This window comes from Anopheles nili, chromosome 2, assembly GCF_943737925.1.
Source record: "Anopheles nili chromosome 2, idAnoNiliSN_F5_01, whole genome shotgun sequence".
Classification (NCBI taxonomy): Eukaryota; Metazoa; Arthropoda; class Insecta; order Diptera; family Culicidae; genus Anopheles; species Anopheles nili.
Window position 1 is genome coordinate 17,542,767 of NC_071291.1, and position 27,742 is coordinate 17,570,508.

The window sequence follows — 27,742 nt, forward strand, 5'->3', positions numbered from 1 at the left end:
ACAATGGTTCTTCATAGCAGCTCTGTGAAGCGTACATCTGATATATTTCATTGTTGATTTCTGTTTGTTTTCTTTTCACTTCACAGGAGAAGCAGCTAGTCAAATTCTGAACAAAGCGGAGCCACTGTTCATCTCAAGATCGGAAGCGTTCAAGTTCGCCGTGGGCGACACCATTACGCTTCCCTGCGAGGTTGCCTCTCCAGGTAAGTGTCGGTTAGGGGCGTCGGATGTACGGGTGGCGTCTTGGAAACTCGATCACGGTCCCAGTGGGTGGAGAAGCGAAATAAATGGCTGCAAGGAAGCATCCATTTCTCAGATTATTTTTTATTCCCCACCGGGTTCCCCCAGGGGAGCCATAACTATGTGGAAATTATCCACAGGAGTCCTCCGGTCGATCCTTTTACGTGCACCACAGGCTAACCATCGGTCAGCCACATCGGCAGCATGCGATTGGGCGACAGATGGGTGAGAGTGAGAGCCAAAAAAAAAAAAAGAAGGGCAATCCACCTCGAACGCTCATTGAAGGCGTTCAACGGGCCGGGCCGTTCTCGTCCTTGCTGGCAGGCGCCTAATTTGTACCAGAACTCGGGCGGATAGCGCGCCGAGGGCTGTGCAGCGGTCAAGCACCGACCGTGGGCTGATTTTTCGCCTACCCATACGCCACGGGAATGGGAAGGGCTTAGCAGAGGCCAAATAAAACACAAATTGATTTATCCCTTTTTTGCCTTCCATTTGCGAGAGCGCATATGGCTCTCGAGGCCCGAGCGTCCGGGGTTCCTAGGCGGATTCCCAAAGGACTGGACTCGTCGGGGAGGGTGAGCAGTGGGACGGGTGGGTTATCCCTTTTTTATGGGCGGCCAAGGTGAGCGAAATCCGTACAGAAGAAGCAACGAGCAAAAAAAAAATATGGCAATCTCAAACACGGGTCCGAACTACAATGGAAGCCAGCCAGGGAGGGAATGGCTTGGGTTTTATTTTATTATGAAACATATTTTTCTTTCGACCGTAAGAACGGGGTTATATTTGTAAATGGGATTTCGACTCAAAGGCATCAACCCTGCAGCCCTGCGGCCCACCCCACTGGTTTTTGTGGGAGGAAAACAAAAAGCGGTTAGTACGCCGCCGCACCTTTTGATCCTTTTACCCGCACTGGTTTCGGGTTTTTGTTCTAACGGATTGAATTCATTTGGCCCTTTTATTTGGGCAACTTTTCAAGCGAAAGATTCAACGAAAATGAAACGTGCGGCCGTATCTCTTCACCGTGGCGCTGGGAAAGTTAATTTGACAAGATATTTAAAGTTGGATTCCGTCGGACGGTTACATTTCCGTAGGAAAACTCCACTGGCGAGAGCTCCAGCGCTCGCGTTGGCGCAATGCTGGCAAATTGTCTAACCCAATCACCATAAATTTAGCGAACCGATTCCGTCAATAAACCAAACAAACGCCAGGCCAATAAATCAATCGTCTAGCCCTGACCTCAAAACTCCCGACTGCCGGCTGGTATTAAGCCACCCAAACCCGATCCCGGCTGTCGGGCTGAGAAATATGTCATTGAACTGTTTATGGTTGCACTTAAACGGAAAATAAATTACAACCCCAATGCACCGCCTCGGCTTCAGGGTTCCAGTCCGAGTCCGATCCCTCGACGGGTTCAACGGGAGCTTTCAAAGACGGGCGTCATTACGAATCGGTATCGTGAGAATTTTCCCCGTCGGAAAATCCCGGCAACCGACAAATCCGCACCCCATTGGCGGACCGATCAATATTTAATGCCATCGTTATGGATGGCAAATTTATAACGCCGGTGGAATTCAAAACCACGGAAAATGGCGTCCTGCTCCTCCGCTGGTTTGTTTGTTTCCCGACGGTGGTGGCGAACGAACGGCTAGGAGTTAGGGGTGAAATTTGTCATATTTTTGAATTCATAGCTGTCGCTGGGCTGTCGAGCCGCGGACCGAACGGAAACCCCCGAGCCGGCTGCAACATTGATGAGGTGGAGAAATTTGCTTTCTCCTTTGTGTCCTCCAAACACCGGGACCGATCGGTGCGCTCTCGTCTATCGTTGACCGACGCTACCGGACCGGATGCGGCCGGGAAAGCGAAGAGCTACGGCAGGAAGGGCAAAATTATTCATTGACCAGACCCGGGCCCCGACCACTGTGGCTTCGAAACCGAAATCGATCGATTTGCGTTCGTGGTGTCTGGAGGCAATAAATTTCCGCTGTCGCGCTAATATGCAACAATACACGATCGCTCGGTACGGCGTGTATTGACCAGCGAGCGAGCAGCGACCAAAGCACACGGTGTAGAATGAAAAGCGCACAAAATGCGGAGGAACATAAAAAAAGCGAGTCAACTCTACGACAACAGTGCAGGAGGATGAAGACAAAAAAAAAACAGCCAACCCGGGTGAGGTGAAAATTTGTTTGCGGTCAAACACCACCGAACAGCAAACAAAGCAACCAAACTCAACTCGACACAATCGACGGTGGTGGTGGCCAACAAAACACACACAAAAAAATAGCAAAAGCAGTAACAACATGGCAACATTTCCGCCCAATGGACATGGGTTGGAATTTTTAAGTTGTGCCGCATGCTGCGAAAAACGAACAACATATTGGCCACTGGTTCTGGTTGGTGGTTACATTTTTTGCCCGCGAATATGTGTTTGTGAGTGTTTCTCAATATTTTTTTCCACAGTAACAGTTTGCGAACATTTTCTGTTGCATTTCATTTGCAAAACACCACATTTGTACGCGATGGTGCTGATCTGCCGCTGCGTTCGCCGACGCAATTGATGATGGACGAGCTCACATTCGTTACATAATTAAAGCAATCACTGCATTCATCACCACCGGTATGCACGGGGACGCATTCTTCGAACAACCCTAGCTGGAAACCCGTAGCAACAATGTTGCAGCGGATTACGCCTTCAATATGGGCGTCTTGTCGATATGGCGGCTGTAATAATACCCACCAGCAGGTTGGCTCGTTTCAATAGCAACCTGAGCACTTGCGCCGGCAACTTATTAGAGCTCGGGCATAAATCAGCGCCACAGGTGATGTACGGCAAGCTCGTCCCTGTGCTACGCTGCTAGGCCATCGTTGGTTCCTGCACCGGGACTGCGGACACAAACCGAACGTATTTCATCGCATGCCAAAGGTCGGTCCTGACCGAGTCCATACCGGGTCCGTATCGGACCCAGTAATCAGGAGCCATTCATCAAATCCACGTATCAGCAAACACGGTGCGGCCTGCCTGTGCCACATCGGACAGGAAAGATACACATCCGATTGCCGGGGCTCGAGGCGAGGATTCGCTTCCTGGTGGACGCCATCGGGATCTCGCCAATGATTTAGCGCGCCCGGGACCGAAGCGCGTGCGCCTGATCCTGACCTATTGCTAACGACATTAATCGATTTGCTTTGACAGTTGGCCAAGGCACTGCCGGGCCGGAACTGGCTCCGGGGGGGTCGATTGTCGGTTGGCTCGGTTTCCCGGTTTGTGGGTTGCGGCACACGGTCGAGTTTATTTTGATTGCAAATTCAATCAATATCCTAGCGGTGAGCACTTCGGGGAAAGGACAGTGACCAGACCGAGTCGCTCTGGGGGTCTGGGACTGATGGCGTACGTTTGATTTTACAGGTATTAATCCCACAAGCTATACCCCTTCGAGGCTGCCCTAAGTGTGCCACCTCAACAATATGATTAGGGTTGCTGTCGCCTGCAGTTGTACTCGGTTGTTGGTCCGGGTTCGATTGATCTGCACGCGTGCAACAGGAAACACGTTGCCCACGGGCTGGAAAAGCTCTCCTTTTGCTGACGCGTTTGTGACGCATCGAATCGCACCTCACTCGAGCTATATATGAAGGTCGCAACCAGACACCAGGTTGCTAGGAGATGATGGGCGCCGTGCACAGATGGAGGATAAAAATAGGCCCACAATATGGCGCGACAGGGCTGCAGCTCACGCGATGACGTGGGTCGAGCACGATAACACTCGTTCCGATTGGCAGTTACTTGCCGGGTACTCAGTAGGGCTTCAGCTTCAGCATGTCAATTTAATAACCGCCTTTTTGAGTAATCCCGTCTTCCGGAGGTTCCCTTCAAAGGCACCGTTCAGGCACACGAAGTAAGATGTGTCCGATGTTCATAATTCAACGAGACGGTTTGGTACTGGCGCACGAGCCAAAATGACCTTTTCATCGATTCCATTGACCCACGCTCAAGCTGGCCTCCAGCCGGCAGGTGGTCTTCGCGCGGTAGCGCAATTATTTATGACAATCAATCAACGACAGGCCCAGAAACCGCGCTTTGCCGTCACTGGCAACGATGAGCCCGTTGGTCGGATTGCCAGAACATGTCCCTTTGAAATTTTATCGATCTCGATGAATGGCACCCGTGCGCCTTGCGAGTCCTTCCGGTGTATGGTCCGTGGACCGGTGGACCCGTTACACGTCCCGGAAAACTCTCCTCTAGTCGGCTCAATTTGAATCGTGTCAATGGCAGATCCCTATAAAGGGATTCGAATGCACCGGGAGCCCAGGATCGATGAAGCCATCGAGCGAAACGAAAATCCCACACCACGTGCCGGTGCCTTACGACGCATCGTTCCACAGCCACAGATTGCGTTTGCAACCAACCGCTGCGTTTCAAAATTCGCATTCGTATAGAGCTCACGAAAGAAAAAAAAACAACAAACCAGAACCGGAAGCCAAAAAAAATCCAAGCCACTCTAGCCGCCTAGGCGTCTTTTTACACCGTCACCATGGCTACAGTCTGCGTAATCTGCGGGAAAACGATGGGCGTTACCAGGGGCAACGAAGCGGATGCTGACAAGTTTGGCGAAATGTGAACTACCGCAAAAATGACAGGCGAGCCTTGGTGCAATGAGACATGCTGGGCTCGTGCAAAACTGGCAAAAACAACGGATGCCACTCTGTCCGAACATCGTTTGATGCCGACGATGGTGATGGCTGCCGAGAAAGCAGCATGCAGCGTATATCGATTTCGCAGCTCACTACACGCTACCACCCAACATACAGCGTGCAAGATTGCAGATAGAATCAAAGAGCTCACATCAATGAAAACGCAGACGAATAGGTACCGAAAACGCTACGCCAGGCGATGGAAACATGGCAGGTATAATTGATGGCTACTTCAGATACATAGAGGTTTGGATGATGAGCGATGATGAGCAATACTTTGACCTATTTTTAAAGCACTAGGCTCAATCATTAACTGATAAATGCAGGTTTTTAGAATTTAGCTGATTTGCACTTTGAGAGAGAACAAAACAATAATATCTCTTTGCGCTTCAGTTATTTCAGCTTGTTGCAAAAAAAAAAAGATTCCCTAAATCCATTCACGCCATTACTATAACAGAAGCAAAAACGAACGCAACGTCTTAAGGGGATTTAAAGCTCGGCGTCGTTACGATTTTCCCGTAAGAGTTTAATCCCCGTCGGAATGTCGGTTGATATCTCCACCCGATTGGTCGCATTTTGTGCCACCCGAGAAAAAAAAGCCCACTTGCAATACTATCGTCGGCTCTGTTTTATGCTCCACCCTAGACTCACCCCAAGGGATCCTTTCGATCGCGCGTAAAACGGGACAATAAAATAAAATTTGTCTCAACTGAATAAACATTTAGATTATCACAAGCGTTCGCGCGGGCGCGCGCTCCGCCGGGAAGAGTTGACTGGGCGCCTCCATCAGCGCAAGCACGTGGCGTGATTTGGTGTCGAATGCCTGGCTTACTCACCGAGCTCGACAGTTATCAACTGACCGGTGATTTGGCCGTTATCCTAGCTGGTGCTGGCACGGGACACAGTCAGAATCACCTATTCAAAAGCAGCCGTCGACAAGCGCGAACACCCGCTGGTGAGGCAATAATGGTGACTCTTCACCCATCTCCAACGCCTTGCGTCGGCAATAATGCTTGAATGGGCCTCGAAACTGGGCCGTTTTACACCCGCGGCCAGCGTTAGACACGCCATTTAACGACGCAAACGCGAGCCTTCGCGAAGCCGTCGACACTTGGGTTTTGGATCAATTTTGCATGTAATTTTATAGCGAAAGACTTCATTAATTTTAATTAGGTTCGTTTTTCGCGCCAGGGGATTTACGGCTTTGGTGGGGCGTGCGCGAACACTCGGCCACCGAAAGGGCCAAAATCTAATGGGGCCGGGTTGGTTCTCGTCCTTCGCCGATGTCCGGTCGATAGAGCGGCGCAGCGTGTCAGCGTTGGTGTCCGTTAATGTTTGATCACTTTCTGGATCGCTTCCGAAACCGGAGCCAGGCGTTGGGAAATGGCCTGCGCTTTCGACCTCGGTGAAGCATAATCACGGCACCTTCACAACCGTCAACCATCCCATCGTCCTTGCTCACTGGCCGGGTGCGTGCTATCAGTTTTATTGCTAACAAGAACTCATAAAAACTTACACTTTATTGCCGTCCTTCGATAAGACGACCTTCCGTGATGCGGCGCTCAGATTGATAGCGATACCGTCGTCTCGTCCAGTCCGGCACCCGCACTTTCCCGGGAATGGCCGGGCAACCGGCTTTCCCGGGAGCTACACGCAACGTAGTGGACGCGAGACCTAAAAGGGCACCAGGACTCCGTGTTTCACCTGAAATTGAACACGTCCCAAAAGTTTGCTGGAAACGCAGCGCACCCGCACACACGAGCCGGCTGGGAAAAAGGGTTCATGGTGTACTAATCGAATCTTTCGGCTTTTCCCATCCATCTCCACTCTCACGCAGGTACTTTCGTGTTGGCCTGGAAGCGAGGCATCGCCATCCTGACAGCGGGGTCCGTCAAAGTCACGCCCGATCCACGTGTCCGGCTCGTCAACGGATACACGCTGCAGATCCGCGACGCCGTACCCCAGGACGCTGGAGACTACATCTGCCAGATCGCGATGCTGGACCCGCGAGAAATAACGCACCACGTTGAAATTCTCGGTAAGTACGCGTGAAATGCGATCTAAACGCTTGAATCAGGACAACGCCCTTCGTAGCCGTGCTTTAAGCGGAGGGGGTGAAAATTCGATCCATTTCCAAACGGCCAGGGTATTGATTGCGGAAGCCGTTCCGGCGTCTCCTTCCATGTTGACAAAATGTTTCCACTTTCACGAACAACACACCCGAACCGCGAACGTCCTCGGTCCGCTCGGTTGCTTGGAAGGGTGCGATTATCAGCAAACTACAACGGCTTTGCCGCCAGCGATTGCGCCCCACGGAAAACTTCCCGTCTTTTGTGAGTTGTTTGAACAAATCGCCGATAAGCTCTTCCGATCATCTCCCGCCAGACGTCTCGCCGCCGCTGCCGCCGCCGCCCCTTCCCCCACACACCCACGCCACGCCCGCCCATTATCGCTCGCAGAGGAACGGTTGGGCCGGAAAGTTTTGCGCGGCCAACATGGCGCACGAGATGAATCCATCGATCGCTTTCGTGTGCCCGGTGGCGAAAATTCGGCTCCCATTTTCCAATCCACCTTTCGTGGGCCACCACCCACCTTTCACCCATCCTCCGGTCGCTCGCTTGGGACGCGGTGTGGTGGAAAATCTTTGCAAAGAAACTTGCTGCTGTCTCGCATGCTGATTTATGGCGGGTTCGCATCCCAACCCGCCCTTGTGCGGTGGGCTGCGCATCCTTATCTACCGCCGGAACGGGTGGGACGGATTTCCAGTGTCCCTTTATCTGCGCGGGCCGGTTCGCGAACGAGAGAAAAAAAAACACGGCCAAGCTGAGCGAGCGAGAACTGAAAGAAAAATGTAAGGATCACAAAATCCGGAGACAACCTTTCAACTTTCACCGCACGTACCGTAGCAATCGCAGGTTATTAAATCTTTTTGAGTGATTTCATTTGGCAAAGTGAACGCTTAGAAGGTGTGGCACGTGGCGGAGGTACGGTGGAAGGTGGAAAAAGGGCGACACATCGGGGATAAAAGGGGGTTGGGTAGGAAAAAAAATCGCAGCTCGAAGGATGTCACCGTGGGATGAGAGAGAGAGAGAGAGAGAAAACACTTTCACCAAACGCCCGAACCGGTGTCGAGCGGAACCATCCTGGTGTCAGGATTTATTGGCTTAGTTCCGTTGACTTAGACCCGCGCTAACGTGGGACCGTTGCAATATCTCGACGGCAGTTGGTGGCATCGTTTGGTCGTACCGTTATGGGAGCACAATATGGTGCAGTACCCACTGCGAGGGTAGCACTTTAATCACTGTCTTTCGTGTGAAACGATAACATAGTCCCTTGGCGTCGTGGTTCACCACTGTTTCGAGCAAAGCCACGGTTATCAGGTTTAGTGGTGAAATTAGTTTACCGTTCGCTGCATTATTCTAAATGGAAATTTTTCCCCCGAAGTTCAGGAAAAATCGTTTTATCCGATCAACAGCACAACGCAAACACAATTTCCATCAGCTCACGTTTCCACTAATCTGCGATGGTGCATAACGGAAAATAATTGTTAAATATTTCCCTGAAATAGTATGGTTTATGCAAACACTGAATAAAAACGCCACCTCCTAGGGTTACCTATTGTTCAGTTCGGTTCGATCAATATGCCCGGGGCTAGCGCTAACGAGAAAAATGTGAAAAATAATACACCGGACCCATAGTTAAACTATGGCGTTTTCCAGGAAATCTGCTGCTGGAAAATCCACGTTTCATGCCCAAGCATGGCTCGTTAGCTGGCAGAGCGATATGCGTATCATGCGGTTTAATGAGTGCCAATGGTTTCCATTTAGCGCATACGAAGCCAAATGCAGCTTCCCAACGATTGACCGAACGGATCGAATGTTAAAACCTTCACTCATCAACCGCTTGATTCCGAACAAACTGATGCACCATGCGCCACGATGCCACTATGGGCTGTGGTTTTAACGCCATGCACCCGTGCTAGAAATATTATGTTTCCATGGAAACCAACGACGAAACGGTTGTGTGATTCGTGTGAATCGAGTGATTTAGTCTGCGGCAAACTAGATTAAAAAAATCCTCAAAACTCAACCCCTATTTGTAAATACCCCTGCATCCCACTGTGACGAACGCGAGCGCCATATTCATCTTTTCCCGAAGCGATCGGCCATCGATATACGGCAAAAACCATTTCGTCTGAACTTCGCGCGGAATTCAGACGAATTGACAGGACAGCCCGAGAATCAAATCAGATCCCTTGTCAGTGTCCGAACTCGACCGGGGTCTCATGTTTGATCATTATTTCGCGCATCAAATGAAGTGAACGGTAGCGAGCGAGCTTTGCAACGAGATCGTTGGTTTCATTCGTTCCGGACTTCGGGGTCCCGGGGTCAATGATAAACAACCGGCCCCAGACGGTTCGGGACAGGAGTTGGCTCCTTTCGGATGATCCCTTTCCAGTAGCGGGTAATTTGACGTTTGGCAATGCAAATTCCAGGCGCTCTGTGTTGCAGTTTGTGGATGGCCCTAATGGGTGGCTGCCGGTACGTTTATGCGCAAATTAACCCGCCAATCTAGCTCGCATTAGCTCGTTGGCTCGTAGGCACCCGGGTGCAGCTGAAAATGAGCCAGATTTTCACGTAATACACGGGAAATTATTGGCCCGACAGACGGAAAAATTCTCACGCGACATTCTGCGCGCATCGGATCAATATTCATCCGGGGATGAATTTACCGTCTCATCCACCCAAAACCGGCCCAAAACCGAACGACAACGACGAACGCCCACCCTCGATTGATCCGGCGACGCAAATTTCACCCACGCAAAACCATAATACGGTTTTCCGCACTGTCAAATCGGAACAAATTGGGAAAACCAAACTCCGGTCAACAGTTGCCGCGCAAAGACGGCCAAACGAACGGAAATTTTCCCCGAACCAAGCTGCGGGTGATGATTCTTCCCCCGCACCATCACCCATCCATCGTCGGTCGTGTCACATACTGTTCGAGTTTTTCCCGAACTCGTGTCCTCACGCCCCCATGCCGTCCATTACTGTCGAGTCCAACCCGGGAGCGGGATTTTCCTCGGAAAAACTCACCCACCAGCCAGTCGCGCGGCCACCCCGTCGGATTCTTTTCCGCATTGCGCCAGCGACCTTCTTCCGTCCGCCCTCGCCATCCACGATCGGGCGAGGAAAAACGGTACCGCGTGTGTGTGTGGGTGTGTTTGCGACCAGCGGAAGCGGAAGTCAGCAGGAAAATGAACTTCCACACGAGAGTAGATTTCCGCTCGGGAGAAAAACTCACGTACTCAGCAAAGGGACGCAAAAGTTCGAGCACCGTTTCACCTCCCCCACATTCGGTAACACCCTCGCAACGTGCGTCGAGTCACCCCGGGGGGTTTTTCAAAGTGGGGGGCGTCGATTCCGAAAGGTCGATCGCTTCGGGGTGGGTTGTTTCATCTGCAGGAGTTCACCTTCTACCTCCTCCTCCCTCCATATCGGCACTACATCCGCGTGGTTTATTTCATTTTAGGGTTTTCCATCGAGTTTTTTTTTGTTTGCCTCGCGCACTCCCCCAAAGCAGCAAAGCTCAAATGGCTTCCCGTTGTGGGAGGCTGTACAGCAGGAAGAGAGGGAGGGAAGGGGGGGAGGGTAGAGAGGTGTGCAGGAGGCAAACGGGAAATTCTTCGGGAGGAACTCAGCCCATCGGGGGATGACTTATGCCGCACCATCGGCGGGCCCGGTTGCGACGGTGGCTGTTGTTGAAAACGGAAAACGAGAGACATTTTGCGATTTCAGCTGCTGAGCGTGCCAAAACAAGGCGCTCGTCGTCGTCGTCGTCGTCGCCGTGCCGTTGGCGCGGGTGTTGCTAAATATGTCGCACACTCTCTACAGGGGGGTGGTGCTGGGGAGCCACGCCAAAGCTTTATGCGTTGCTGAAGTTGAACCCAATGGGGGCTCACGAGGCAGGCGCCTTTTTGCGCCAACGTGACAACAGTTCCCCTGGGATTTTCCAACACTTTCAGGCTCCATTTTCGACGGCTGTTTTCCAGCACACGATCTCTCGCTCGCACTCTCTCTCTTTCTCACTCAATTATACTATCTCTTTCTCTCATTTGATCCCCGCTGAGTCACGCGTGGTGCGATGATGGAGAAGGCGGAGAAAGTGTTTCCCGTTCGATGCCGGTTGCCTGTTTTATTTACACTCATACACATACATACACACACACACTCGCACACAAACGGAAACCACACCACTCGGTGCGGGAAAGGGCCGGAAATAATAAACTTTTCAGGACACAAGCGCCATCGTAACTGTGGTGCGATAACGACGGTAATGCCAGGGCAATACGTTGGCCTGCGGATGCAGGGCAGAAGTTTTCCGCGAACCAGCCGCGGGGGCGGTCGCAAATGGATAAAATAGAATTTATTTCCGGTCAGAAAAATCCAGAAACGTGACGTGTCGCCGTGCGCTTCTTTGGGTGATTCGAGGTTTGCCGAATGTGAAGCCACCGTACCAGTCCACTTCCGGATCAAGCCTTCCGGAGGGACATTGTGAGGATCACCAGCCACGGCGCTTAAGGTGAAGCGAATGATTGCACCACGTCACGGCGTGCAAAGTCTCTGGAGAGTGAGTTGCGGCCAATAAAAGTAATTAGTAGCCGTGAAGCTGTGCAATTGAAGCGTGCCCAAGCACCAGCGAGAGCAGCTGTTCTAGGAAGAGTAGACGGTTCGGTTCGGACGCGTTAAAAATGAAATGAGCTTTAGGAAATTATTATTACCTCTTGTTGGGCTTCTTTCCTGGAAGCTGGAAATATATAAGACGCAATGTTGGATAAAAATAAATCAAATACGGTGCATGAAATTAAATCACCTCGAAATATGGAGAGAAAGCTCTAATTAGGGCTCGAATGGTTCGTGTTAATTGCGACACAATTTGAATGCATTTTTCCGCAACGAACGAAAAATTGCTAGTCACATTTTAACTTCGTGTCAAACAAACTTATGTTTGACGGTTGAACGGGCTAAAATAAAAAGAAAAAACCTCATACCTACTCCCTAAAACGTCCACTGCCGCAAGGGATCATCGTCAAATTTGGCTGCTCCCGGAGGAACCAAAAAAAAAATGCGGAAACGAAAAATTGCATCCCCAATCATTCGTTCCGCAGTCACGCTCGATTGCATCCGTGACAGTTGCATCGTTTTCCGCCCTCCGTTCGGGGCGCACGCAAATGAGGAAAAAAAAATAGGGCCAAACCCTTTCGGCTTCATTCCACGTTCCTACGTTCAGCCACGATTGTGGAACCGAAACCCGGCGAACCGAACCCGTGTCCTTCTCGTTATTCATATTTTCATTTCACTTCACGCTTCGCCAACACCCACTGCGCAAAACAAGCGGCCACTCCCAACCCTGTGGCACCCGGTCAGCTCGGGGTGGTTTTTGGGAAAGCACCCACCATTGTGCTGTTCCCTCGAGCGGGAGCAAATAATAGTCACCATGCGCGGCCAAAACCGGAACCCAAAAAACGGGGGAAAATAAAACTGCACGCAAAAAGCATCAGCTCAGGATGGCGCGAGCACGAACGCCACCGGGACAATGGGAAAATTTGGCCTCATCTCGTGTCGGTTCCCAGTGGAGGTTAGTGGAGCAATGGCTTTCACGCTGGCCTGCTGGCCGGAAGCGCCTTCGCCTTCACTCGTCCATCCGACAGCCGTTTTTAGCGTAGAGATATCTGAACGAGGGTCCATTTGTCCGTGCTCGTTTGCATTTGTCATCGCTCGCTTGCTGAGTGAGGGAAATGAAAATTGCACCAAAAGAAAAAAAAAAGAAAAGATCTCTCATTTCCCACTCACGCTCACATTTCACCCACACACACGAATTAAAAGTTCAAATCCTAGGCCCGTTTTGGGCGAAGACTACAAAACCGACGCGAGAAGTGGTTGCAAAGTTCGCGAAACGAAACGTGCCGCCAGCTGGAAGTCAGCCGGATCCACACCGTTACCGGACAGTCACCCGTTGTGGTCCTGCAGCTCGCAGGATAACGGAGCAACAATGGCACACGCGAATGGGGCACTCGGAATGAACGATATAAAAAAAGCACCACCCCGACAGGTCCCTTGTGGAAATGCACATGTGACAACCGGTTGGGTTGGCGTATTTTTTTTTTTTAATTTTATTCTTCGTTCGACTGAAGCGAGGATGAAATTGTACATCTCTTCCACTCACCACTTGCAGTGAGCATAAAAATTTACATTTTAATAAACTAATTGGAGATATAACTGTCCGCTGCATGGAAAGGCAAATGTTTGCTCAAAACTAGCAACCGTAGTCGCTTCCCCAAACGCTCACGTGCTTGTTCTGCAGCCATTTGCATCGGATTGCGGATTGCGTACGCTGCCCGTAGCGCTAGAAATGGGTTAGTAATCCGAAAGTGAATCCAATGGCAAATATTTGCGTAAGCACTTTTTCACCGTCCACAGCTCGTCCAGCGCTCTGGGTGGGTTTCTAACGATAATGGAGATTAAATTTGCTGCAGAAGAGCGAACATCTGTTGCTGTTGGCTCAAGCACTCGTTCGGACGAATTCTTAGGACGGATGACGAACAATGAGCACTTGCGGGTGCCCCACGCGCGAGCAAATCAATGCCCCGTATCGCAAATCGTACAGTCCGACCGCAGCTCAGTTGCTCGAAAAGATGTAAAAGATTAATGGGGCAACCATTTTGGCCTTTCTTTTCTGTGCGCTCGTCCGCGGTGTGCCGTTTTGCTGTGTTGCCTTCGCAATCGGTTCAATCCATTATTACTGCCACCGGGTTTCGCCGGTTTCGGGTGATGGTGGTGGATCGAATTTTATTGGCCCACATTAGGGACACCCAATCAGCCAATAAAGCCTCGCGCCGGCACTTGCATGCTCGCCGTCCGGTCGATGCCATTCTAATCAATAATAAACAAGGGTGGCCCTTCCGTACCGGTGGTCGATTGCGAGCGCATAACCTTTCGCTCGTTTTGCGCTTTCTCGCTTCCACCGCGGAAAGGGACTCTTAATTTTCCAATAAAATACCGCTTACCCGTCGAAGGGTGGAGAGTAATGAAACGAATCGAAGGCATAAGCGAAGAAAATCTTATCCCCACCGGCGGGAAAACCGAAACCCCGGTTTGGGAGCACATGTTTATGTGCCCGTGTGCTGGAATTTCTTTCCGCTTTCACTTCGCACGGAGAGCCCGGTTGCGGGAAAACCCGCACCGGACGGAGGCAGCGTATCTTGCTGTATCTGCTCGGGACACATAAATACACACCAGGAAAGGCAAGGCATCCACCTGGCGGACGGAGCAAAGAAATCATGAAGCCCCCGAGGCCGAACGAGATTTATGTGACTGCAAAACTAATCCCAAACTCCTCGCCAATAAATCACCATACGGAGAGCTAATAAATAAAACATTTGGATCAGCACGGGAGCGAGCGAAAGAGAGACCGAGTGGTCCGATATCGTTCCGTGCCGGATCCCGTGACCGCTAACGAGCGATCCTTCGTCGGATGCCGGGTTGGATGTGGCTGAACGCCAGTACACGAACGCCTCCATTCGAACCGGACGAAGCGTCCCACTTGTGAGGATTCCGTCAATGTGCTGCAAATTCTACGAAAGTTCACCCTTACTTTATTGTTTGCGCAGGCAGGCATTTGGTACCCCAACCATGGTGGCAGTTTGCTGGACCCCCTTGATTATCTCGTTATCAGCGAAACGTTCGATTTTCGGCGTACCCTTACCTGGAATGCTATAAAACGCGAGCTGCCAGGATTGGGATGCTGGGCAGCAGAAAAACCCCGAAAAACCCGCCTGCGGGATTGTAGCGCTTTAATCCGAGAACGTGCCGGTACGATCGGATCATTATTATCGGCATGAAATATATTTGTTGCATTGCAGTCCCAACCCAAGGCCCAGCCATGCAGTCCGGCCCGGGGTGGGAGAACATAAATTATCTACATTCGTGTACGCGCCGGTCATGTCCATTGCGGTGCTCGAAGCGATACACACGGTCATGTAATGGAAATAAATTTCCGCGCTTCCACTGTCGCCTTTGGTTGCGCCGGCCGGGAGTCAATGAAAAATCAACAAAAGCATGTTTTGCGGCCACACTGCCGGTGATGATAAATGGGGCTCACGAATGTCCCTTCGGGAGGCGTACGGCACAGCGGTTAATCGCAGCAATTTTCCTCCCCAAAATCAGGTGCCATTGGGATCCCCTTTTTTTTGCGTGGGGATGGTTGAATTATTCAAACAATACACGCTGTTGGATCGCATTTGTTGTGGTTAAATGTGAGGAATTTGTGCAATACATTGTAAATAAAGTTCACGCACAATGCGAAATGTTATCAATACCATCATCGGGGAAAAAGAAATCCACCAAACGCAAAGCTCCAGCCATGGGCCATATCAAAATCCAGCACGTCGATCCCACCGTCACTTTACCGGTACTGGCACTTATGTGTCTCATCTCGCCTCACGATGGCACACCATCTGCCCGGCAAATACCACACCGAAGAAAACCCATTTTCAGTTTCCCATGAGTTGTGGGTGGCTGCTGCCGATGTTGCTACTGTTGCTGTGGTTCACGCGGGACGACGTCCTGGGACGACGAACCTGTAACCAGCTTCACGGCGCCCTCGCATGATCGCTTACATCGCTACACAAAACCGCCGCACTTTTGCGCTTTTATCGCCATCGCTCCCGCATTTTGCCACGCTTTCGTCATTAAATTTGCCAATAAAACCGGCTCGCGTTACAGCCCCGGAAAGTGGCGCGCATTAAAGCGAACGCGCGTTACGTGGCGATGTTTGCCCGCTCGCGTAGGTGTTGCCATACCCTTTTCAACAAGCAGGTTGAGGTTGGAAAACAACACAAGAGCGCAACGAAACACACAACCAGATAAAAAACAAAGCGAGTGAAATCCCGCGTACTTACACACACACACACACACACAAACACCCCCATGTGCGCGTTTTTCACGCGTTAAGCAGCACTGCCCACCCACCGAGTAATGGTTCCCATCACCCACCGGTTCGAGGGCTGCTACAAGGTAAATAAAAACGATGATCGTATTTATTCTTCACCAACATCGTTACAGGAAAAACCCTCAAGCACGCCGCTTCAAAAACCTGCCAATGAGTGGTGCTTGGGCTTTGTTTCGTTTTATTTCATTATGCGCTGCTCTATCTGCCGTGTGGCTCGGAATCACCGGAAAACTGGGCTGGAAACAAATAATTCTCCCCAGACGTTCGCCAGAACTGCCACGCCGGTGGCCAAGTGGTTGAAATCTCACTCCACGTCTCGGTGGGAAAAAAACCCCACTCACCGTTAAGCCCTTCGAGGGGGGCGAAAACATTGTCGAGAGGGTTGCGAGCGAATTACAAAACAAAGGTTATTAATAGTACAAATGGCAAGACCAAAGCATCACCAGACTGGTGTTCGAAATAACAGTTCAACCAGCGGTCACAGCAGCACCCACCGGAAGACGGAAAGACGAAAAACATTACCGGCTAACGGATGCGAATTCATGCCGGGCCAATTCGAACCGCTTCGAAAGCTTTCGTTCATTCATATCCCCCAAAAACGTGGGTTTGGCCACCCTTGTGGTGCCAGCGAGGCGCTAGGCGAAATACTCTTTAATTTGAAATTAATTACTTGAAAACTCGAGTGGCTGGCATGGAACAGAGGGGAAATGAAAAGTCGAGCGGTTGGAAGGAAATTACGCGCTTTTTGACTTTCCCATCCGGCAACGTTCTCTCGCCAATGACCCACTACGACGAATGGTGTAAATGTTTTCCCTGCTAGCCCCGTACTTCACGGTTTTCCGAGGATCGATGGCACCGAATGGAGCGGCGCGCAGGAAGGAAGCAAATTTATTCAACTCTTAATTTAATTACACTTTAATTGATTTCCACTTCGAGACTAATGGCGGGAAAATGCGGCCAGGCTAGCGAGCTGAGCACCAGCTCCAGCACGCGAGTTTCCACCGCCAAAGGCCGCCCCCTCGAAGCACGGCCACAAAATTTTCCTCACTGACCTTTGCCCCTGTGCACCTGTGCAGAGGGCTGTTTTCAAGCGGGAGCTGGATGAGTTTTCCAGCCGTTACACGAAATTTTGACGGAAACATCCTTTTTCGTTTTGTTGAGGGCACCCTTTTTCGAGCAATCGATCGCACCGAAAAAACACCTGGCATGCAGCTGTCTCTAGCGCTCACCCTTTCTAACTGCCATTCTCTCTCTCTCTCTTTCTTTCTTTCACTCGTTTAGTGCCACCGAAAATAACCCACGTCACCTCCGGCGGACACCTGCAGGTTCGGAAGGGTTCACCGGTGCGGCTCGAGTGTTCGGCCACCGGCAACCCGATGCCGAACATCACGTGGACACGGAAAAACAACCTGCTGCCAAACGGTAAGGCTTAATTGGTGGTTGTTTTGCTTTCGTCCTCACCGCGAGAGGTCTTCATTATTGGGCTTGTGTTCTTTTCTCGATTGCGCAAATCTGGTGGACTGTCTTGGATGGTGTGCCGCAGGCGAGGAACAATTCACCAACCCGGTGTACGTCATCGAAAACATGGACCGGCACAAGGGCGGCACGTACATCTGCACCGCGAACAACGGCGTCGGACAGGTGGCGACCAGCCAAATCATTCTGCACGTGCTGTGTAAGTAGCTCCGAGAAATGCGCCAGCAACCTGCCATTCCGTGAGGTGGACAATCAAAACCTCTCAAGCGAATTACTTCCCCAGGCGAGTTCCCTAGGTTGCGCTTCCTTACATCGAGACGACGGCGGTGCGTTCGATCTGGAACCGGAGAGTAGCCATTCAATCGAGAGACGGTAGACAACTATTGCAGTAGTGCTGGGAAAACATCCTTTCAAGGCAATTTTCCTTCGAATACTGGGTCAGAAGCAAGTTAAAAGGCTACACACACAAAAAACTAACCTTTCACGGTGCCCGAATGGGTCGTTGGGGACATTTTCACCACCACCAAAGCTCATCAAATACACAGAACTACTTTCCCGCGATGAAAGAGCGTCAACTGGACGACACGAAACAAGCTCATCGTGGTTCACCCCAAATGGCCGGTTCTAGTTGCGTTTGTGGCCATCAACCCACCGTGCAATGGTGAAATGGGGTTTTTGCCGTTTTTACTCCCTAATCGAAACGCGCCAAAGTCACAGAATGAAGCTGCAAGCAACTTTTAATGTCATCGTCACCTCACCGCTCACGCTCACGCTTCAGCAGCATCGTTGACTCATCCCGTACGATTCGAGCCGACAGCTGCGTCAGTGGCGCTTGTCGAGAAAGCCTTTTTTCGCTTGCACTTGCTCGCTGACGGGAAACTGTGTTGTGAACTTTTTAAATTATTTTTTTTTCTCCACTCCCACCCATCGTCATTCTATTCCCGCATTGTGCATCCGGCTTTTGTGATGGACACACAGTGGTTGGTGGAGAGAATTTTTGATGGACAGGAAAGCACTCGTTGGGATTTGAGCGTACGATGGAGGCGCCCAGTACTTCACGTTCGAGCGACCGTTTCGACTTCGTTCCACGAACGAGCTGATGAGTTTCATAACCGCTTCGAGCCGTTTTTCTCACTCAACCCTCAAGTGAGGTTGGGTAGCTGCCAATGGCTAACCAGTGCCATGGTCACAAGTAGTACTGGTAGTACGTTCATGCCGCCTTACAGCGCCGCTAAATCGCTTGGTCGCTTGCCGAAGGTATTAAATGCGGAACAAACAAGGCGCGCTAAAACCCGTTTCGTGCACGCGCGCCTTGTGTTGTGTGTGTGTGTGTGTGCCAAGAACCCATTTCGCGCTCACTGACACATCCGGTCGGGTGGAATGAAGAAAGCCATCTTAAAATATGCTTCGGTGGGCAACAATAAGCAAAACACAAAAAAAAATAGAGCCGACTGTTAGCTCGTTAAAGCCATACCTTGCTATTTTGGTTTCATGCGGTTGCGTTGTGGTTGGACGATCGCGTGCTGACGTTGCGTGCTCGAAAAAAAAGCCCAATCTTTTGTCGACGTGACTTTAGTTCCACGGTGAAGCGGGGTTGCCTTTCTTCCTTTCAAAACATCCCGCATATACTTACGTTACACGTTGGCAGAATGTTGTGAACGCTCGGTACGTTTCGAGCTGTCAGATTATCGGTTCCGGGGAAAAAAAAAACATGACGCGATATCGGCATCATCAAGCTGACTGAACATATGCGCCAATCGTGAAGTACGAATTCATCATTCACCTGTAGGTACGCGAGTGTGATTGAGCGCGATCGCTACACCGCAAACGACAAAGGCGCAAACCCTCGCGCGCGTCGCCAAAGAAAGCTCACTCACTGCAGCAGTCTGGGGCGCGTTCGAGCGCATAAGCATCACTGACTGCAGGTATGAAGTTCCGTATTAATCTGCATATGCAAATCAAACCCTCACCCAGCGACCCACCTCGAAGGTTCTGGTTCTTCGAAGCCTTTAATTTTCACTCCAGCTCGCTTGACCTCGCTCGCTGGACTCGTTGGGAACAAACCGTGCATTTATCACATAATCAGACTCACCAAACACAGCCCCGTTGATACGGCCCTTTCATTATATTCGTTCCCTTTCCCGACCGACCGTGAGCGCCAGCGAGCTTTTTGCCAATAGAACGCCTGCGACCGGGTCGGGTCCGGTGCCGGAACTGGCGGAAAGTATTCGTGATAAATGAGATTCCATTCCCAAGGGTGCTGCTCAAAATCCTGCTCCGGAATGGGCTTTGGTCACACGAACCAAACTCCCAGCAACACTTGCTGCGCAAAGCGCGAAAGAGAGTGATGAAGACGACGAGAACGAGAGACGCTTGAAAATTTGCTTCCACACGCACACGTCCTACCGGCAACCCTTTCCGGTGAAGGAACGTGACACCGGTGAAACTCGAAGCAGCACACACAAAAAAAAACAGGCTTCAAACGAACCTCTCACGCATACGCTTGGCCACATGCACGGCGATCGTCGCGCCATCTAGCGTTGGGATCTGGCCGCAGGACGAAAGGAACCATTGGGTGGTCGTCTAAAATGGCGACAACGTCCGTGCGATGAGTGGGCCTAGTGGACCGGCCCTCACATAAAAAGGTGGCAAAGAAAACGTGCCACCACCACGGTGCGGCGTCAAAGATAAATAAGGTGAAAATAAATTGGAATTTCAACTGACCCCCGTGGGGAGTGAACTCCACCACCCAAAGTCCAGGGCTAGCTCCCATCGCTCGGTTGGCCACATGATGACAGATTATAGAGGCACGTAACGATTCGAGCGTTCCGACGATAATCATCCGACATTCGACCCTTGTCGTTGGTGCTTTTTTCGTGCCGGACCGAAATGGTGAAAAGAAAAGCGTGCTTGAATTTAAGAAGGTGGAAGGCTTAGCGCACAGTCCGTGGGGTCCGATCCGATTGTCATCCGCATCGGTTGCACGCGTGCTGTTGCCATGGGTGGGAAAATGTGCATGGAAAGAAAGAGAGAGAGAGAGAGAGAGAGAAAAAGCGGTTCGTTTCTTCTACCTATTTTACGCCCTGCCAGACACGTTTAATGAATGACTCGGAAGTTTATGCGCGGGTTTGTGCTAGCTTTCTCGAGGGGAAACCGATGCAAACACACTATTCCAATCACGCTCGTCCGCTTTGGCCTCCCCATCTCCTCCCCCCCCCCACACACACAGGGTGGGCCAGCTGACGGTCTGGGCCTTTTTGTGGCCGATGCAAAGAAATGCGATTTTCATGATGAAACAACAAATAATTGTAATTTTTATGGCCTTTCCGTGCCGGGGAGTCGTTTATTTCGACCACCGCACCCGAAAGGGGTGCTGTGGTTTTTGGTTCCTATCCCCTTCCCCCCCCCCCCAAAAAGTGCTCCCACCACCCACCATTTCACCCTTTTCACGTCCGCAGTGGCCCCTGGGAATGGGCTCGATATTGCCAAACATCCTGCTTCCGGAGTTATTTTTGTGGGCGCTCACCCTCCACAGGACGCGGAATTCGTACCGGGTTTCTTTCTTCTTCTTGTTTTTCCTCTTTCATTCGAAACATCGTTAAACCCATGCGCCTCGGGAAGGAGACAGCGATTTTTCGCCTCCTTTCCGTAAGGGTGGAGGCCATTTTCGGGCTCCCCTTTGCTGACGCAAACGACGGACGGGCATTGTGTGATTTGATGTGCGTCGTTGTGCCACGCTGCGTACTGTTTCTGACACAATCATCCCGAATTGGGGGGCGGCCAGGTGCGGATTTGAATTATAACACAACCGTAAAATTAAGCGCTGAAATCCGAGTGACAGCTGCTGCCGTTTTTCCGGCGCTTTCCTCGAGCCTTGTCGCTTGCCAGAGCGCTCGCGCCTTACTTTTCCACCGCAAATGCCACTTGCGTGCCTTCACATCTAGGAGGGGGAGATTCAAGGACGAAAAGAATTTCGCTTCCGAGGGTCCGAAAACGAGCGCTTCACACGAGAGTGCGTGTGGGAGCGTTTTACTTTTATTCCGATTTCATTCTTCGGGCGCTCCTCGCTCAAACCCGCACGGTGGGGCTCACGTAATGTGACGATGACGATTCACAGCGATTAGCAATTAAGATAAAATCTTCCCGTTTGCGTTGCTTATTCGTACGGGCGGGGGACACTTTCACTTGGCGCGAGAGCGTGTGAAGTTTGAAACGGGGACTGGTTTCAACTGAACCGGTGCCGGTACGGGTTTTTCAACTCATTCCGTTTTTTTTTTTTTGTACGTTGGCATGTGATGAATAAACATGAACGAGAGACTCTCGGGTGGGTGCTTGAAGAATAAAACAATGACCCATTGTGCTCGTTTTTGTGCCACCGGAAGGTGGTCGAGTGCAGGGAAAACCGACCGCTGCTTCAAGCTGCTTTTGTTCCGTGCGGCAGACGGCAATGGCCGCTATTCATCGTGCAACAATTGCAGCTCGGTCGACTGCAAGCGCAGCCACAGTCAATCGGAAAATGTGGTAAATGCCTCACTCGAGGCGGGCATTTGTGCTTCAAAATTCAAGGAAAAAGCCCACGCATCAATGATGCGAGAGCACACAATGTACGAGCAGATGTACACTACACTGACGGTTGGGTTTAACACACCGCTTTCGGATGAAATCGTACATTTATTTATCACCCATAAAACAACTAGCTTCCCCCTGAAGGTGTGTGCAATACCTTCCAGGCCATCTCTCGTAAGCGCAATTTATGGCCTTCGATTTAAAATAGCTACGGTCTGGAGAAAAAACGGTAGCAATGAAGGTATAAAAAGGTAGAACGGCCTCGCCCACAGCACGGTTGGCATTGATCCAACCAACGGCTCAACATCCGGTCAGCTAAAGTCAACCGGCCTTTTGCTTCTTCCGCAGGCGAACGCCGGTGGCTTCATCCGTCAATTCCAGCCACTTGGAGGCTTTATTTCACCAAGCCACGCACTTCCGTGCCAGCTTAGCGCCCTCCCAGTAATTATATCACTCCCTCAGCATTTGGCTCTGTCTCGAACCGAGGATTTATGGTGCTTTCACCCACCACGGACGCCTCTCATCACGGGCGTAAATTTAAAGGGTGCGAAGGGAAAACCAACAACACAGTGGGCCGGAAAATGGACGCAGAGTGCCGAGAACAAGTCTATTACCTTTAGCGCTCGAGAGAGCGCTCGAGCATGGGGATGGAGCATAAAATTATGCTATTTCCTATTCGAATTACCCGTGCGAATGAGGAGCAGGCAGAGTAAAAAAAAGCGTAATGGCGACATTTCCCATCACTCATGGCTCACGAAGGCAAGAAGGACGAGACGGTTGGCTTCATAAACGGTGAAACACAAACGTACGTGCCCTTTTTGGTGGCCTTCTACGGTCAACGTGCTTTTCATGTGGGTCTCGAGCTGACCGGCATGTCGAACATGTGAACATACCGGCAAAACTTATTGACCACGCTGCTTGCGAATCGTCGGCCACCGAATGATGACTCGCTTTCCACGGATCCTTTTGAGTGTGTGAGTGAGTGCGAGAGCGAGAGAGAGAGAGAGAGAAACTTTTACGAGCATTAGCCTGCGCCGTTAATAGGCAACTAACACCCCTGCCACGGGTTGCGGTTTTGCCGTTCTGTCGGGGTTTTAGTTTCGGCCAATTAGCCCCGGGTCGGGTCGTATTACCCATCCCCCAGGTTGGGTTCCGGAAAAGTGCCTGCAGCGGACTGCAAGCCAACCACCCGCCATCCAACACGCGTCCCGTATGACGAATCGTGAATCGGGTGGGAAAACGAGCGAAACGGAAGGCGCTGACGTCGTTTGACATTTGACTTCCTGATGATGCTACTTCCCGGTTTGCCGCACGAACTTCCGGGGCCAGTTCCGGGCCAGCAGCGGGCAGTTGAACGCGCGCTCGAACGTCCAACCGACTCTGCTGCAGTTCGGGTGAAGTTTAGAATTAATTTAATTATACGGCAGTGGTAAGGCTGATTGTTTCCCTTCGGTTTGGGAAGTTTCACCACCGCACACCATTTGCATTTCGTGCGTTTCAATTCAATTTTCTTTTCGCAACGCTCGTCTTGCGGTGGCGTGTGAGCGTTTCCGTTTCATTAACAACGAGAAAAACGACCGTCCGCAGTTAGGGGGAACGCAGAACCGTCAAGCAGCCACTAGCAAATGGTTCATAAAATGGCACGGGAAAGCCAAAGTGGAAGACACGTCCACACACGGGTGGCCACTGCGTCAAACCTGTGAGTGTGGGGTGAATTTTATTTACTTTCGGCTTCGCGTTTGGCCATTCAACCGGGCCCTCGTTAACCGATTGCTGACCGCCTGGTTGGGCTGCCCGGCGAAAGGCTTTTTCCACATTGCAGGCCGCCTTATTTTCACATCGTACGGTTTTTATTTTATTTTCATTTCTTCTCATTGCAGATCCACCCGAGATAAGCGTCGAGAACCCGATCGTGTACTCCGGCGAGGGCCAGGAAGCGATGCTCGTGTGTATCGTACACGGTGAATCTCAACCGGAAGTAAGTACTTCACCCATGCAGCTCGCTAAGCACACCGCTGGAGGAGTGAGAAACGAAAAAAAAAACCTCGAACCCGGACATGCTTGCCGCCTCGCATGCTGACCGTCAATGCTTATCGCAAGGATTTATAATTTCCGCTTCTTTATGCGCCACAGCGGCAAGAGTTTTTTCTTCTGCGAGTGGCTTTCGAAAAAAGAAAAAAAACCACTCATTTAGAGCAAAACAACCAGCCCATTTATGCTTGCTTGCTTAGCTCCCGAAAACTGCACGCGATCTTGCACGGTGTATAATTAGCCGCACACGTATGCCGTTTTCGTATAATCGTCGAAAATGGACGTACGTCAAAATGGTGCTCGCTGCTAAGCAAACAGAGCGCAATTTGCGCGTAATTTAGTGCCGCCTAATAACGCTTCCCCTTTTGTAGCCACCGCGTAACGCTAGTTTGGAAAAATGTTTTTACTATTTTTACTTTCTTTTTTCATTCTTCTTTCACTGTCCATCCTTCGGCTCTTTCCTCTTTCTCTCTCTCTCTCTCTGTCTGTTTTGCTCAAACTCTCGAATTCACACGCGCGCGCGCTCGCTTTCCGACTCGCTGAAGGTACTGTGGCACAAGGACACGATGCAGATAGATCAGACGGAGCGGCACGTGATCGAGAACCGGGGCGCCCGGCACACGCTCATCATCCGGAAGGTGCACCCGCAGGACTTTGGCAACTACTCGTGCATCGCGGACAACCAGCTGGGCAAGACACGCAAGACGGTGACGTTGACGGGCAAACCGAAGATGGCCGTTTTCCGCTCCGTGCCAAATAGCCAGTGGAAGGACAAGTACAACATCTCGTGGATGGTCGATTCACACTCCCCGATCGAGGAGTTTAAGCTGTACTATCGGCAGGTGGACGGGGATACGATTCAGCCGCAGGAGGGCGTTTTCCTCGACAGCCGGAAAATGCACCACAGCTACGCGGGTGATAACGTACGTATTACAGGCGTCTTCCCATTCCTTCCATTCCCTGGTGCGTCAATCGGACGAAACTCGATCGATTAGCTTGCGTTGACTGTCCACGGTGCCACCACGGCACGAGAGACAACCTGTCAAAGCCAGTGGAACCGTCATCATAAACGTCAGTTCAATTTGCTTTCCAATCGCTATCGGATTGAGTTCTTCCCATTGTCCATTGTCCTTGGGTCGTCCGTTCCGCCTACCATCGCTCTCGGCGGACGCACTGGACACCGAGTGCCGGTGCTTGGGTCAAATTTGTTGTACGCTTTTATTGAAGATGTCACCTCAGTCCATAAGCCGGACCCGGAACGTGCGAGTGGGAATGGTGAATTAATTCAATGCCATTTGGTTCGTTCGGTTTTCTCTTTTCCGGGGTTTCGCTCCATGTGTCACATTCATCATTCCACGGCTTTCTGCATGGCGGCCTGTAACGTGCTATTGGTCTACCATCTGTGGCTTGCGGAACGAATGGAAATTTGCCTGCACGCGACATCACGACTGGCGGGAACGATGGAAAAACGTGGCCACCAAAAAACACGTTTTCCAAACGACGATTTCATGCCACCATCAAATCCTTCAATTTGTACACGAAACTCCAACCGTGGGTGGGTGGCACCCTGATACGCGGCCGTACACGATCGAACCGGAACCGGAACTCTCATCCTGCAACTCAACAGATGCTGGACTACAACCGGAAAATCAACTCGTACGACAGCTACGCGTACAACAACGGCTACCACAATCTGCACCACAAGTGGTCCAAGACGGACTGGCGGGACATTGTGCTGCCGGCGTTCCCGTACTCACACCACTACACCCAGGGCATGAGCTACCTGATACGGGGTCTCGAGTCCGACCAGCAGTACGAGGCCCGGGTTCAATCCAGGTAATTATTGATGACCAGCCCATCCACCTGCTAGCGAAAGCTGGCGACTCCTTCGGGAAATGCGAACCATGTGTTCCGGTGTGGGTTTTCCTTCCAGTTCCAACCCGGATAATCCTTGCTCACGTGCACCAGACCATCACCCCACTAAACCGCAATCCGTGCCCTTGCGTTCGTCGAGTCGGTGTGCATGATTCGAAGCTTTGGCTTTTATAATCCGACTCCTATACCGGCCTGCCGACTACCCAAACCATTGCCCTATCGATGCATCGTGCACAAGACGCATCGACCGGGGAAAATTGATGGTATCCACTTTCAAACGGTACTTCCTGTGGGAGCCGAAAGGACGTCACACCCGAAGGGTGGGTCCTAAACTTTTGATTTTCACAGAAAACGCTTCCTTACGCATTCGAGCCGGATTGCGTTTGAGTGGCCGTCTACCAAATGTGTGCTCAAAACTGACGTTCGAGCGATTCAGTGCACAAGCTTCCAAACCGACATCACGCAGAGCCAATGATCCTGACAGTACTCACCCCGGTTTAAGGATGGCGCCCATGCCGTCAGCTCGAAATTCATCATACAGAAAATCCAATCATCCAACCGTTCGAGCAGCTCGGAAACAATTCTCTGCCCGGTGTGGGGGACCCAAGCTTTCTGCGTTCGTATTAACTTCTTAAGCCTACCCGTGGGCCATCCGAGACATCCGAGAGCTTCGCCAGGACATGTGATCGAATGATACACGAATGCTAATCTTCTTACGGTGCCGGCGGGCTTCGGTGGTGTGGGTTCCTTTCTCTGTCTCTCTCTCTCTCTCACTTCGTGTGAATAAAATTGATTGCTTCTAATCGGTTTTTAATAATGGTGTCACTCTCCCGGGAGATGCTTGATCGATCCGTGCGGCGGATCTGAGCACCCGCAGCAGCAATGTGTGATTGGATGCAGATGCGCATTCGAGTGCGCTCGTTTCCTGAACGGAGTTCGCTTTCTGGTCTCGCTTTCGCACGCGCTGTCGGCAGTGAGGCAGAGACATCCTTGCTCCAGAACGCTCGGGCACGGGCGTGCACTTAAGCGGATCAACCGCGCACGGCCCGGGTGAACCGGTGGCATATTTTCAAATTGAAATTTAAATTAAATTCACTCTAATCAACTCAGCCCGGCTCACGCTCTGTCTTTCTCCATCTTTCTTTTCCTTCGATTCTCGCCTGCATCCGACGTACGGCGCTGATGAAACGACGCTTCGTCGTGATTAAAACCATTATCTTCGGCTGGTTTGGTGGGAATGGAACAAAAAAAAATGCATTAAATCCACTACAAAATGTACCCGGTGGTGCATTCGGCGTGTCGCTGGGGTATTTACTCAACGTTATCCTTCGCCAACCGATGCACGGCACATACCGAACCCGATAGGAACCGGTACGGCTGGAGCGATTTCTCCGAGAGCTTTTTCTTCACCACGTCAAACACAGGTGAGTAGATCGTGTGAGCTCAACGCTACACTCAAACGAAGCACTTACACGCCACAGTTAGCTCGATAACGGTGCCTTTCGATTGCAATCGACTAGAAGGGAACCTTCTACTATCGGTGGTTGAAATGCCACCCTTATTTCGTTCACCATGCCATGTTTGTGAACGCAGGTTCTTCGTCAAAGCTAAACCAAGACTGCAACCAAAATGCATTCAAAAAGCTTTGCTACTCTCCCCAAAGCCAAGCTGTTACAATTCTCATTTCTCACAAAACGTATCATGCCTGTCGATTCTTCCCACAGACACGGAGATGCGCGATTTGAGCGTCACCCATTACAGCTCGTCGCGGGCGTCGGTTGACTTGGCCAGTGAAATACGGTGTCTGGTGGGAGCGCTACTACTCGGTGCCATTTGCCGGCTGGCAAGCTTTTGA

General features: G+C 51.1%; 1 protein-coding gene across 1 annotated transcript; it reads left to right on the plus strand.

Annotated features, from left to right (window-relative positions):
- The first annotated feature begins 3 nt into the window (after positions 1 to 3).
- Positions 4 to 27,742, plus strand: LOC128730907 (limbic system-associated membrane protein). The gene is made up of 10 exons (XM_053824000.1): positions 4 to 31; positions 87 to 203; positions 6,767 to 6,967; positions 17,221 to 17,361; positions 17,483 to 17,614; positions 23,862 to 23,959; positions 24,558 to 24,935; positions 25,640 to 25,848; positions 27,253 to 27,311; positions 27,612 to 27,742. The coding sequence occupies exons 1-10, from the start codon at positions 4 to 6 to the stop codon at positions 27,740 to 27,742; spliced, it is 1,494 nt and encodes a 497-aa protein (XP_053679975.1).

What these genes read in the sequence shown, in the direction of transcription:
- LOC128730907 (XM_053824000.1), top strand. Translation starts at nt 4, where the DNA reads ATGGTTCTTCATAGCAGCTCTGTGAAGC. An exon ending in ACAGCTACGCGGGTGATAAC is followed by an intron (nt 24,936 to 25,639) that starts GTACGTATTACA and finishes GCAACTCAACAG; the next exon opens with ATGCTGGACTACAACCGGAA. An exon ending in GAGGCCCGGGTTCAATCCAG is followed by an intron (nt 25,849 to 27,252) that starts GTAATTATTGAT and finishes CGAACCCGATAG; the next exon opens with GAACCGGTACGGCTGGAGCG.